The sequence below is a fragment of the Salarias fasciatus genome, chromosome 2 (genome assembly GCF_902148845.1).
Source record: "Salarias fasciatus chromosome 2, fSalaFa1.1, whole genome shotgun sequence".
In the NCBI taxonomy this organism is placed as follows: domain Eukaryota; kingdom Metazoa; phylum Chordata; class Actinopteri; order Blenniiformes; family Blenniidae; genus Salarias; species Salarias fasciatus.
The window spans coordinates 10,075,772-10,089,124 of record NC_043746.1 but is presented as its reverse complement, the minus strand read 5'-3'; the positions used below and the strand labels follow the sequence as shown (position 1 = coordinate 10,089,124).

Sequence of the window (13,353 nt, the reverse complement as noted above, 5' to 3'; positions counted from 1 at the left end):
TGGTTTAACAAACTGAAAATAGAATTTTTCATCCATCAGTGGCTCAGGCAGACTTTAAATGATCAATTTATGCAGATTGTAAAAGCATACCTACTTATCATGAATGGCATCAGAGTTGTGGTTATGAGAATTACACGTCAAATCCTGCCAGCAACGCGAGTGAAAGTGTTAAACAGAGCGGTATCTAACTACAGCATTCTTTTTTTTTTTTTATTTCAGGCACGTCAATAAAATGAGATATTAGCGCCACGTTGCGTACCGTTGTCACTGAGTCGACTTTACTGTGCGACTATTTCTTTGACATAAAAACCATAATGAGGCTGCGGGGCTTTGTGCACAGACGCGCAAGAGTACTAATGAACAGAACAGTCACATACGGAGTGTGGCTGGTTTGACAGTTCCTCTAAAAGTCCTTACTCCTCCCCACAAACACCGTCCAAAATACCAAATAATTATAATGCAACTGAAAAACTCCCCTCTGTTTATTTCTAGCCGGAAAATTCAGCAGACTGTGAAATGTATTCAAACTGCTTTGCACATTTTTCTCTCAGCCGAACCTTTATCAAAGATAAAAGAACAAACACAGGAAAAATAAGCGGTAGATCAGACTGAACTGCAAAGGATCAGGATATTAAACTTCCATAATTTTCACTGAGCTCTCTTGCTGTTGAAGAGGCTTAGAACAGTCACTTCAGAGGAAACCAAGCGGTTCAGGGTTTCCTGACCTGTTGAGCCACGGATTTTGTGCCTGAGAGTGACATCTAATGCTCTCCCTGCTTTATTCAGCAGTGAAGCCCAGTCACCTCCATTGTAATGAGGAAAAGTCAAATACCCCAGTTAAAAACAGAAAAATCTTACCTCTGGTGGGAGTTTGGGGCAAAGAACAAAAAAAAAAGAAATCTGCAGTGTTTTGTTTCAACAGTGAAAGGTGACACACTCACTGGTTACATGGAAGTGGATCAGCCTCTCATCTTTGCCCACTTTGTTTTCAGCGGAGCACTTGTACACGACGGAAACGCTGGCGTTGCGAATCTGAAGCCTGCTCACTATCTGCGAGGGGGGAAACGGAGGATGAGATTTTAATTCGACGGATGCAAACATGCATATTTTACAAGGGAGAGCGGCGTGTTGTCGTGCGGGCCTTTGTTGAGCCGACGCCGAGCAGGTTTTCTGCTGACAGGCCGACAAAAGGGAAAATCACTCAGGTGCGATTGAAAAAATGGGATGTTTGCACGTGTGAGCACATTCATGTGGTGATTTCCTCTTATGGTTGTGGTCTTCAGGTTGCACGGGCGTGTGTGCGAGCACATTTACCCCCTTTTACGTGTGTGTGTGTGTGTGTGTGTGTGTTTATAACCAGCTCTTACAGGAAGTCTGCAGAGGAAGACTGTTCTAAATATTTCTACTGTGGAAATGGCTCTTGATTGACAAATTTTGTTATGGAGCTCAGAATTTGGGACACTTACGTAAAGCCATCGCAGTTCATGGATAAGTCCACTTACATAAATGCGTTCATTCTGGGTTACGTTCTAATCATATCCTGTCACTTTGTGTTGCAACCACGTAATCACATTAGACGTGAATGGATTTTTAAGGTGCAATAAAAGGTAGGTGTATTCAGGAAAAGACAGGAACAAACACGAGAAGAGGTGACGAACCTTTTCGCGGCCGTCCACCTCTTCGGCCGACGTTTCAACGGCTTCGATTTCATTCATGGCATTTTCCGAGTTAATGCTCTGCCAGTTCTGACAGTCCGCTATCTTGTCGCTCCGGCCCTTCCTGTCTCTCCGGGCCCTGGAGAAAAGCACAGACACATGACGCTTCCCCTCATTGACATGTAGAGCAGACGGCGGGCAGTGGTGGGGAATTCAGAAGCACATCAAACCGTGTCCCGTAGATTTTATGAGAATTTCTCCTACATGCAGAGCAGTTCGCATCCCAAAGCTGAGGCAATTACGAGAAGTCCTGGTAACTAATGGGGGAAAAAAAAAAAAAAAAAAAACCCTACGATATGAGTTTTCATTATTCACAGTGTGAACATCACAGCTGAACTAATGAAATGTGAAATTAATTTTTATATTTTGGATTTTTATAACAAAGGCAACCATTCTGCAATAATCAAAAGAAATTGCACTTTGTTTTCTACATAACAAACAGTATAGATTTATCAAACACTGATATGAACAGCGGGGGGGGGGGGGGGGGGGGGGGGGGGGGGACTATTTCAAATGAATGGACGCATGTTGAATTAGTGATCCTGTCATTGTTCCTCTTTAACATTCATGTCATGCCAGCGGGTCGATCCGACATGCCACAGTGTTAAACCGCTTCATCCAATTTCAAGATCGCCAGTAAGATGCTAAAACATCAGTGGGGAAAAGTGGGGTTCAGTGTCAACAGTTTACGGTGTTGCACGTGGTAACACTGAATTTAAAAAAAATGACACTTTGACATAAAATCAAATCAGCTCCTTGTCAAAGAAGGGTTATGTGAGGAGTTCTGTCGAAGAGCAGTGAAGCGATATCACGGGCAGCCAATTAGTGAAGCTTTCTAAAGGTAGCAGATCTGGTTGATCTACACTTCCGAAGCTCTCAACAAATGGCATCTAAAATGAGAAGTTTGTAGAAAAACCAAAGAGCACTGCTGTCCTGTCCCAAACTTATTCTTGGCCTGTTGAGGGGCTTCTACCTGGCAATTTCTCACATTTCTTCCTTCAAACATTCCAGACAAGCGATGTCTTAGTACCCTCATTAATCCACAATCCTGAGACGAAGGGATTCTTTTCACCTTTGAACGCAGCCCGGCAGATGGTGTCTTCTTATTTCTTTATGCCAGCAGCCTCATGTTTAGCACGTAAAGCTGAATCCAGGTGGTAAAGGATTAAATGTTTGGACTTGATTTACTCAAACAGGATCAAAAAGAAAGCAGCAGGCACACACAGCGACTGGTCTCACTCTGGACACTTCTTCTCTTTGAACCTCTGCCCCCGGGGAAGAGGTTCGGAACAATTAAAGCGGAAACCAGCAGACTGAGAAACAGTCTTCTGCCAAACGCTGCAGCCGTCCACCAGTCCAAGCCGAAAGTTTAACTTTCAGGATTGGACTTTGCACTAGACACTTTAAGTTTTTTCATTATTCCTGCTTTGGTTGCTGTTCTGATATTATACTTTTTATATTTTTGTTATACTATCTTAGTATTTCTATTTTCTACAACTGTTGTTTTTATTGAGAGAGAAAACCTCAGAAAGTTTCATAACATAATGACAATAAATGCTCATTTCATGTCGAACCTCGAACAAGCCACTGATTTATTTCCATGTACCCTTCTGAAAAGATAAGGATCTATCAATTTAATTGAATCTAATATGAAGCTACATGTTGATGCTCAGATTATTCTGTGGCTCAGGTGGTAGAAAACATTTTCCCATAATCTGAAGATGGGAGTTGGATTCTCAGCTGTAATGTGTCCTTGAGCAAGACACAGCTGAAACTCCAGCACCGCCTGTGACTAAAGCGGATAAACACACCATCAATCTGAACAAATATGCCCGGATTTTGAAAACCAGACGCCGGTTGTGCTTTTGGTGTGCTTGTCACTTTTGGTCCAGTGAGAATGAATCCTGGCAGGATTTCTGTGAACAGTGGTTCTTTTTTTTTTTGTGAAAGTGTAAAAACTGCAACCAGCGATGCTTTATGCACATCAAAAAAAAAAAAAAAAAAAAGGACTGAGCCCACTTATAAAGTGGGTCTTTGTTTGTTCGCAAATGGTTCTGGTGCAGTTTGACTGAAGTCCAGCCGAAGTGTGAAAGCAGCAGGAATGAAAGAGCATGAAGAGGATCAAACCCTGGATGTGACAGAGATGTTGCATCCTTTCAGCTTAACCTGAATGATGTACAAAAAGGTCCTGCTTAATATTTAGGCTCATCTATACAGACCGAAGGTTGTTGATTGGTTGGTTATTGAGTTCTTTGCTGATAAAAATCCCACAATGGAAATACAGCCGTGCACTGTGTTGATATTTAACTTGGAAGAAATGATTGTTCTGGATGTTACGTCACGGTAAACTTATTAAACTCCACAACAGCTCTGCTGCATGAGTTTGGTTTACATTATTTTGTCAGGGGAGAAATTTGTCGCTTCATTTCAACTTTGTTCCAGACAGAAACTCGCCTCGAGACCCTTTGAACAGTGAGTCATGAGCTTCTAACGGTCCAGTCTGATTGAAGTCTGCAAGCCTCGCAGACGAACGACCTGGAGACGGATCAAACGCAGGACAGGTGGAGCCTCCGAACCGCACGTTCTGCGGGACACTTTGTCGGTGAGGGTGGAATTCGTTTTGTTTCCGGACTCGTTTATCCACCTTAACCTGCCTGAAGTTGTTTGTAACGTGGGCTGACAGTCGAGAGCAGGTGGAAAACATCCAAAAGAAGAGGAGGTCGGTGCCAGAGGGAAGAGGAAAGCCGGTCAGTGTAGTAAGTGAGAGGGGCAGGAGGGAAGACAGAGAAGATGGATGAGTTCAAGCACCCGGGGTCAACCATCTGGAGTAATGGACAGAGCAGGGTGGAAACCAGCGGCTGAAAGGAGACACCTCACAGCAGTGGAAACCCGATGTGATGTACGATTTGGAGACAGCAGTTCCATCTGAGCTGGAGGCGGCAGGGATGCTGAGATGCTGAGATCTTCATTGGGAGTGAGCAGAACGGACAGGACTGAAGATGGAAAAAAAAAAAAAATCCCTGGGAGAAGGGTGAGGAGTTCAGAGATGAAGAGGCCAGGTCGAGGCGGTTCGGACGGGCACTGAGGAGCGTTAGTGAGAACGAAGAACGACAGGAGGAGACGGAGACCTCGGAAATTATTCATAGACGTGAAGGAGGACATGGAGGTGGTTGATGTAACAACAGAGGAGGCAGAAGAGGAAGTTAACAGTTATAATGCCGCAAAAACAATCCCACGTACACTCACGCTCACATTACGTAGCGAAGCCGTGGGGATTCTTAAAGTCTGTCCTCAAATATATCCCAGTAAAACGGAATAGACTGAACCCCAGGTTTCCCGTGGTGGCCGAGGGTCCTGCATCTGAGCTGGCATTGCTTTTTGAGTCGCTGTGAGAATTACAGACTGCTGAAAAGTCTCTATATACAATAAGTTAATTATATTCACCCTTTGTCTTCAGAAACAATCCATTCATCTGAGAAAAATCACATTTGACATTTCACGGAGCGCGAGGCAGAACGTCGGCCGTTCAGTGTGAGCTGTGGGAGAATTCCGAACTGCCATGATTACATGTTTAGTAAGCGCACTGCCTGCATGTGTACAGGCTGTGTGTGCACTAATGCTGCATGCCCACATAGTAAGGTCAGGGCAGCGATAATGTAAAAAAAAAAAAAAAAAAAAATATCCACCTCGGAGGAAGATGGAAGAGTTAGGTGAATATCAGATGGATATTCCGCCACAACAGTGGGGCTCAAAATAGGAAAAAAGTGAATGTGGCTGCCGAGAAAGTCCATTATATCATGTGGTGTATCTCCGAGGAGATGGAGAACGGGAGAAAAAGCCTGCAGCGATAAGTGTATGTGTGTGTGTGTGTGTGTGTGTGTGTGTGTGTGTGTGTGTGTGTGTGTGTGTGTGTGTGTGTGTGTGTGTGTCAGTAAAATGCATTGCGCCCTGATGTGCTGAAACGCACCGAGGTGGTTTATGTGCATTTATGAACGAGCGAGGGAGTCTGTGTGTGCGTCCTGTCCATGTTTGCTTGCGACACTGCTGCGGGAGAGCTGAACCATGACGGAGCTGGAGCAGGCGAATTATTACCCCATGGGGGAGGAAACCAGCCGGACATCAAGCCCACTCTTTGCTTTAGTCTTTTTTTCTTTTTTTTTGTCCCCAGTCATTTACTTCACCTCCTCCTTATTTTCTGCCACTTCTTTGCTCTTTCCCTCCATCCACCTCCATTCCCCTGTCTCCTCCGCCTTATCTCCTCCCTCTCCTCTGAAGTCGGGTCCAGTGGATAATTTCACACTGACTTCTTCCTGTTATTTGGCCTCACATATCGCTTCATGCACCGCATCCCGCTCCACTCCTCCTTCCAGACCCGTTTGATCAACCCTTATCTTCTCCCACACTGCAAAAAAACCACCGGGCTCCTGTCTGAGAACAGAGGAAGGCTTTCTCTTACGCTCGGCTTTGGGTGCCGTTGAGGACACAGGGGCCCCAGGGCCTCCACTGCCAGCTGACGTTGGGTGCGGGGAGGCCGTCGGCGGTGCACGTGAGCGTCTGGCCGCCGCCGCTGGGGTAAGGGGTGGAGGGATCGGCCACCTCCTTCTCGTGAATCTGTGGGGGGACTGGAGAAGAGGGGAGCTGAGCAATCAGCACAAGACCCGCAGACTGCACGTCCGCTGGACACGCTCTCACAGCAACCTCTCACTCCCATAGTTACGAAACATTTAATTTCTAGTTTAGAAGTCTTCAGCTGTGGGAGGAAACTGTGGGAAGATTGTTACTACAACACAGCATTATGAAACAGAGACGAATCGCAAGCAGGAGCGAAAACAACCATGACTCTACTTGGTGGTTCTCACTTGTCCTACTGAGGAGAAGTTATGTGAACAAACTAATAAACTGATTAAACACAGCATTTTGATCTTGTCCAATTAGCATCTGTGTTGTGCTCCCGGGTTGATTTGAAGCTAACGAGATAAATCCAGCCTGTCTGGAAGTACAAATCCATTAACTATTCTTTCTTGAACAAAAAAATAAATAAAAGCAGACTGAATAGTAAACACAATAGCAGCTGGAGCTCTTTGCAGCTATAATAACACCGCCCAAAAACCTGCAAAAACACATTAAAGGGCTAGACTGAAGACACACAAATATCACACAACTACTCTCACAGTTTTATCGACCATGAAGCCTGCAGAGCTCGTCACCTGCGTGGGAGACCGTGCGGCAGGAATGCTAACAATCTCAGTGCGTGTTTGAAACATACCGTTGACCAGCAGCTTCATGTCGAGCCTCTTTTCCAGCAGGGCAGCGCGGTTTTTCAGCACCACCGTGTACAAGCCGGCGTCCTCCGGACACACGGCCCGGATCTCCAGGGCGTGATTGAGGTGCATTCTCATCCTCTTCATCTTGAACTCCGGCCGTTGGTTTATCAACTTTCCGTCTTTAAACCTGCACGCAGCACACACACGGGACGTTCCGAACCTCAGTCGGTCTGTCAAGCGTCTGCAGACTTGAATCCTAAATGATCCATTATGTGTATTCAGTGCACCACAGTCTGATCTTACCATTGTGTTTCAGGCGCGGGGAAGGCCGAGACATTCACTTGCAACTTAAACGACTCCTGACCAGCAGTTACCTCCAGCTCAGGTCCGCTCCTGTAATCCAGGCTGATAAAAGGCCTCTCTGGAATTAGAGGAATTCGGGCTCTCAGATAAAGCAGATCATGCTTCAAAAGCTGCAAGGTGAATGGTCAAACACACGAGAAACACCGCAGGCATGAAAGGTCACGCAGGAAAACTTTGTGGATGTATCTTCTTTTCCCGGCATCGGTCGCAGATGCTTCGCACAATGAAGCGAAGGGACGGTGAAAGATGCCATAAATTCTTAGAAATCGCAACTTGCTTATGACCTTGTGCGAGAATAGGCTCACAGAAGGACAGGTTTGAGGTTTTGTACAGATAACCGAAGGCATTTTTGTGCAGTGACTCACTCAGGATATTGGAATCAGAGACACTTTTTGCATATTCGATGATGCAGCCATTTCAATTACAGCTCAAAGTGAAAATTTAGAGACAAACACTTGTGGAAAAGCTCCAAGGTGTGAAAGTGGAAGTAAGCTGCTTATCAGCTGAAAGCATGTGAACACGCACCACCAAATTCTTGGCAAAAAAATCTCACCAATTCAATTATTTCTACGTCCTATGTTTTGCATGGAATGTGAATTTGTGGGATGAGCAGTGGAGCAGCGGATGCGGGTTGCACTGATGAAAAAAAAAGCCAAATTTCCTCTGCCAAAGCCAAACTGCATGTAGACACATATTGTCATCTTCCATTTATACCATTATTTTGCTGCAAAAAAATCAAATTGCACAACTTTGTTTTAATTGCTTTCAATGTCAGTTTGCTCATAGCTCTTTTATCTAAGTTATATCAATTCGTATACGACCCAACTCCCTTTTTTTTCTGTTTTCATCGCAAATCATAATTCAGAAACTTACATAACATAAATATTACACAACGTCTTGCCACAGAAGTAACAAAGTTTATAAAGCAGTAAAATAAAGTAGATTACAGCTTGGCCTTCCAGTCAGTTTATCAATATTCAGAGAATAAACTGAGGAACGAGATGAGCAGCATCTAACAGACAGATTGAATCAGGACCAGACAGCGTGACACATTCCTGCAGACAGGAGGCTGGCTCTAACCGGAGAGGAGAAAAGCAAGAGGTAATTATAAAGTCGCCTTATTTGGATGCGGCTGGCATTTGTCATGTACAAGCTCAGGTGCAAAAAAAAAAAAAAATAACAGAACAGAACATTTAGCAAATCCCTCAGAGTAGTAGGACTGCCTGCCGCGGTTAAACTACCAAATAATCCTCTCTGTCCCTGCAGCGGTGAGGAGGAGGGGAGCAGGATGCGGAGATGTGTGAAGCAAACCAATACAAACACAAGTAAAGTGACTCATAACACATAACACACTAGTGCTTCGACTAATGATCATTTCTGTGCGTGTGTATGACAGTCTGTAATTATACTAATGCTTAATGAGGTTTCAATCATGCCTGACTAATCAAAAACATGAGATTTTCGGTCTGAATATGCCAGCAAGATGAAAGTGGGGATAATATTATAATAATTACTGCTGCGAAATCGAGGAAAAATTGATCATGTATGAAATAAGGTGGAAACTGATACGTGCAAGTGGTGGCAATTGCTTCAACAAAAAAAGTTGTGCAACAAATATTGAATGAATAATTGTGGCGTTGATTTGATGCCAGCAGCTGCGAAACGTGATATGCTCATACGAAAATCCAGAGCCACTTGAGCACGATGGGTGCAGAGTCCTTCATGAATGCGATATAACCTTCTGTTTCTCAGACGGTACTTCATGTGGCTCCTCTAGCTACCACTCCCCTCGTCTCTACAGGCTCACGGTGTGCATGTGGCGGCAGTGACCTGATTCAATGACAGACAGGAAGCCGGGATAAACCTCAGCTTTGCTCCCAGGTTGCTCCCGCAAACCTGTCGGAGGTGTTCGCCAGTGCCGGCGAGACACTGAACTTTTCAGGTAATTTCAGGTTTGTGTGAAGTGGGCCAGGAGTCAGATCACGTCTAATTTCATGAAAATGTCAAGTGAAAATATCTGCCGCCGACTCGTTCACCCACATTCACCTACATCTCCCTGAGGAGTTTACCACAACAAAGACAGTCAGCTGGTTGAAGAGAGAAAGGCCTTCGCTGTGTTCAAGTGTCTGGTTAAAGGGATACTTTGCTGTGTGTCAAGCAGACACTCCATCTGGGAGCCGCTTGTAACAATTCACAGTTAGCTGTTTCACCTATACTGATATCTAGTCTTGACCACTGGACAGAATCATAACGCTGTGATAAGATGAACGGCAGGGGAGTTTGTTGGGCAACGCATTTTACTCAGACTGAGTAAAACTGAGGCTCAGTAGCCATCCAGCAAGCATATTGTCTCAACTGAGACAGTCAGAAATAGAGAAACTCATCCCAAAATCTGATGATATGATAATGTCATCATTCTGATATGTTCTCGACAAAAATGAGAATCTTATAGGGAAAAGTGGAGAACCAAGAGCTGCAGCAGGTTGACAATGAAATACATGCAGGATAATGCAGGGCAATCCCGGTCCGGGATTTGACACGCTTTGTCGCGTTGCCCATGAGAGGTTCTGGGGAATTAATCTATTGAAGAAAAACAAGCTCACTGCAGTGATTGTTGTTTGTCGAGAAAAGCGGCTTACCGTGAACCATGACCTGAGTCTGCTGGGTGAGCGTTGTGTCCGTGCTGGTGACATTGCAGATGTACGGTCCAGAGTCCGTGACGTTGACGCTGTGGATGGTCAGGATGCTGACGGCCTCGGTGGCGTGGGACCGAGCCTCGCGGAGGGGCTTCATCTCCACCCAGCTGTTTGTCTGGTTGAGGAGAAACAAGCTTTGAGCATCATCGTCACACCTCAGGCGGAAGAGGGTGAAACCCTTCTGCTTTTTCCAGTCTGAGCTAATTGATGACCTGCTTGCCGGGGTACGTCCACTGAATGTCGACCCCGGCATTAAACTCCACCAGTGCGGTGCAGTTCAGGGTGAGGGGCTCCCCCACGAGCAGCTCCACCGGGTCCTCAGGAAACAGCTTGACATCGTAAACCTGACTTCCTGCCCAGTAAAAAAAAAAAATAATAAAAAAAGAGGGGTGGGAGAAGCAGACAGTGAGGAGAGGTCAGCATAACATCGTCAGTGGATTTTCCTTCCTCGCACAGCCAGAGGAAACGACTTTTCTCTGGATGAGTGAAGCCGTCCCACTACAGAGGAGCTGTCTGTCACAACGTCACGGCGTTTCCATCCGCGTGTCGACGGCCGAGGGAAATGAGTGTGGATGAAAGCGGCCTGTAGTTAAGCTTCAATTAAAGATAAGGCGGAAAAGGCAGGAAGGCTTTGGACAGCAGCGTGTGTACCTGATATTCAAGCCGTCGCTGTCTGCAATCGCTGGAAATGACAGGGAAAAAAAAAAAAGAAAAACACCGGCTGGCGACGGCTGTGCTGCAGACTGTGAGCGTCTGATTGTTTAAACACCCCATTAGTGTTCGGAGCGAAGACCTGCGCTGAGTTTCCCTCCTGACTGATGTGGCCATTACTTTTGACTGCCAGCAGTGGATATGAGTTTTATTTTAGTCGCTGAAAAGAAAAGCGGCCGACCTCCCATAACATGGCAGAGAGCTTCTGGGTCCCGGCGAGTTCACTCACAACAAGAGGAGACCTCAAGCACAAAGTCTCACCTTGTCATCCCGCTGCTCTCAAAGAGGCAATTATGTCTCCCTTCTCTTCTTTTCCATTACCCAGTTGAATCACTGACTTACAGTCAGCATTAAAAGGGAATGGCTTTTGAGGAAATGGCATAATTCAATGAAAGCCTTTAAATCGTCCGCGTTAGGACGTAATTAGCTCGCTCATTTTCATGCTGAATTATGACGGCGAGTCAGTCAGCGTTGCGCCACCGCTGAGTTCGAATTTCTCCTTCAAGTCTCATATTTAATTCAAATATTGTTTCTACATCAAAAGTGCTTTTTGTGGTTGCTTATTAGTCCAAATTCACGTGATTCTTCATATTTTTATGTTTTTAAACTGGATTTGAAACATGACTTTTTACATTTTTAGACGTAAAATCCCTGGTATCTCCATAGTGCTGCCAAATTTGTCAATAATAGGACAAAATTTGGTAACTGATGCTTTTTATTTGCGTCAAAGATTCAAAGAGTATCCCTAATTATGTTGAAAGAGGCTTTTATTACAGGGAAGCACTGAGTGAAGAGGTCAAGATGCCAAATGCATCGAGATTTACCATGACAGTATAATGGTCTGCCTCATTTGCTTGTTTGTTTTTAAATTCTATTCAATAGAAATATCAGCGGGAGGCATCCTGGTGCTTGCTTGGCTGCAGGAAGCCTGATGATTGGAGTTTCTGTGTCGAGTTAGTGTCTTTAACCTGAGCCTGTATGCATGAGTTTCTTTCTGGCTTCCTTCAAATATCCAAAGATTTGCTGGGTTCATTTGTGACTCTAAGATGCTCGGAATGGACCGATGATTGGGTAAACGGATGGACATCAGCCAAGATATTAACGACGACCATTGTACAGAGAAAAAAAAAAACATTCAAATATCTAATATATGCACAGAAAATACCAAAATATTTGAAATTGCCATCAGTGGATACAAAGCATCTTGGACTGTGTTGTGTATTACCAGTAGTGTGAATCAGGTAGTTGATGGATTGATACGGTTTGCCTCCCAGTGTAGCCAAACACGTTATTCCAATCAGCATCGGCGCGCTCTCAATAATCCGTCTGGGGATCAACCAGCCACGCTTGTTGTCCCACGTCAACCCGCTCTCCTCCAGAGGCGTGGGATACTGGAGATGACACGGAAATAATTACAGACCCTCCAAACATCTATTAAGGCCTCGCCTGACAGCTTCGACTGGGAGTAATAGAGTCTGAGGAATGGCGGCGGGCACCGACCGCGTAGAGGGTGACGTTCAGATCGGGCACCGTCACCAGACATGGCACGATGATGTGCGTGGAGGAGCGGGTGATGAAAATAGTCTCCAGGTTGTTTCCGTTGCCAGGCTTCCTGAGGAAGGGCTGCTCGGGGTCTGAAAGAGGGGAGCGACACAGGGCTGTTAGAGGATAACCGCCATACCATCCGGGGTAATGACGGCTATTACCGAGGAAACTTCATGAGCAGACAGCCTGATCTCTCGCCGTCTGATAATGACCCCCGAGAACCCGCCTTATATGGAGTTTATCATGATTATCTGCAGTTCAGTGCCCCCCCCGCCCACCCCCAACTCGCAAATGACATCAAGAACTGCTATTACACGACCAGCTAAAAGAGGGACAGCCGAGGGGTTTAATCCTCTAAACAGAGTTAGAAATCCACCTCAAGCTGTCTCTCCTGTGTTTTATCCTCGACACCTTGATGTGTGTGTGTCTCTCTCTCTCTCTTCCTTTTTCTTTTCTGTGCCTGACTTGCAGCCACTGATACGCGGAGCTGTAAGAGACATCACAGCAGTCATGTCCAGTTTGCATTTCAGCTTTTATCAGTACAAAAGCTCATATCCTCGCAGCATGAGAGCACACTATTATAAAAATTCTTATCTCCCTCCCAATGCCAGCAACTGCTGAAAAGCAGTCAAATTTGCTGTGTGATTTCCACCTGCTTGCCTCCCTCCCTTTCAGAATAAAAGTCTTTCTTTTTCTTTTTTTTTCATACTTTCTTTAGCGTTCAGTGCTATCACTTCCAGCTGCTGCAAGACTAAACAGAGGTGTGTATTTCTGCCCTGCGGAGGGCTGAATACACACAAGCAACAGAAATAACACACAAGTCCCCACAGTTTAACCTCATCTCAATAAATCACTGCAGGCATTCAGCCACAGTGGATTTTGGAAGAGAAGATTTCACACCCAAGGCAAGAGACGTTTGCAAATAAAGCTGGGTTTATGTATGAGAATGGAGGTGAAAAGGTGAAATACAGTTGCTGTGCATTTCACTTGTGCATGTTTACAGTTGTGCGAGCCCACAGCTATAATGCATTAATGCTTTCTGCTCGTACTGGAGGCACC

General features: G+C 45.2%; 1 protein-coding gene across 1 annotated transcript in view; it reads right to left on the bottom strand.

Moving 5' to 3' along the window:
• Window positions 1-13,353, bottom strand: part of flt4 (fms related receptor tyrosine kinase 4) — a 54,228-nt gene that overhangs the window by 13,822 nt on the left and 27,053 nt on the right. Inside the window, exons 4-12 of the mRNA XM_030109340.1 lie at window positions 12,250-12,383; window positions 11,975-12,140; window positions 10,251-10,390; window positions 9,982-10,153; window positions 7,283-7,400; window positions 6,982-7,166; window positions 6,172-6,337; window positions 1,659-1,794; window positions 942-1,050 (exon numbers count right to left, since the gene is read on the bottom strand). Coding sequence (XP_029965200.1) covers window positions 942-1,050; window positions 1,659-1,794; window positions 6,172-6,337; window positions 6,982-7,166; window positions 7,283-7,400; window positions 9,982-10,153; window positions 10,251-10,390; window positions 11,975-12,140; window positions 12,250-12,383 — 1,326 coding nt within the window. The remainder of the gene's footprint in view (window positions 1-941; window positions 1,051-1,658; window positions 1,795-6,171; window positions 6,338-6,981; window positions 7,167-7,282; window positions 7,401-9,981; window positions 10,154-10,250; window positions 10,391-11,974; window positions 12,141-12,249; window positions 12,384-13,353) is intronic.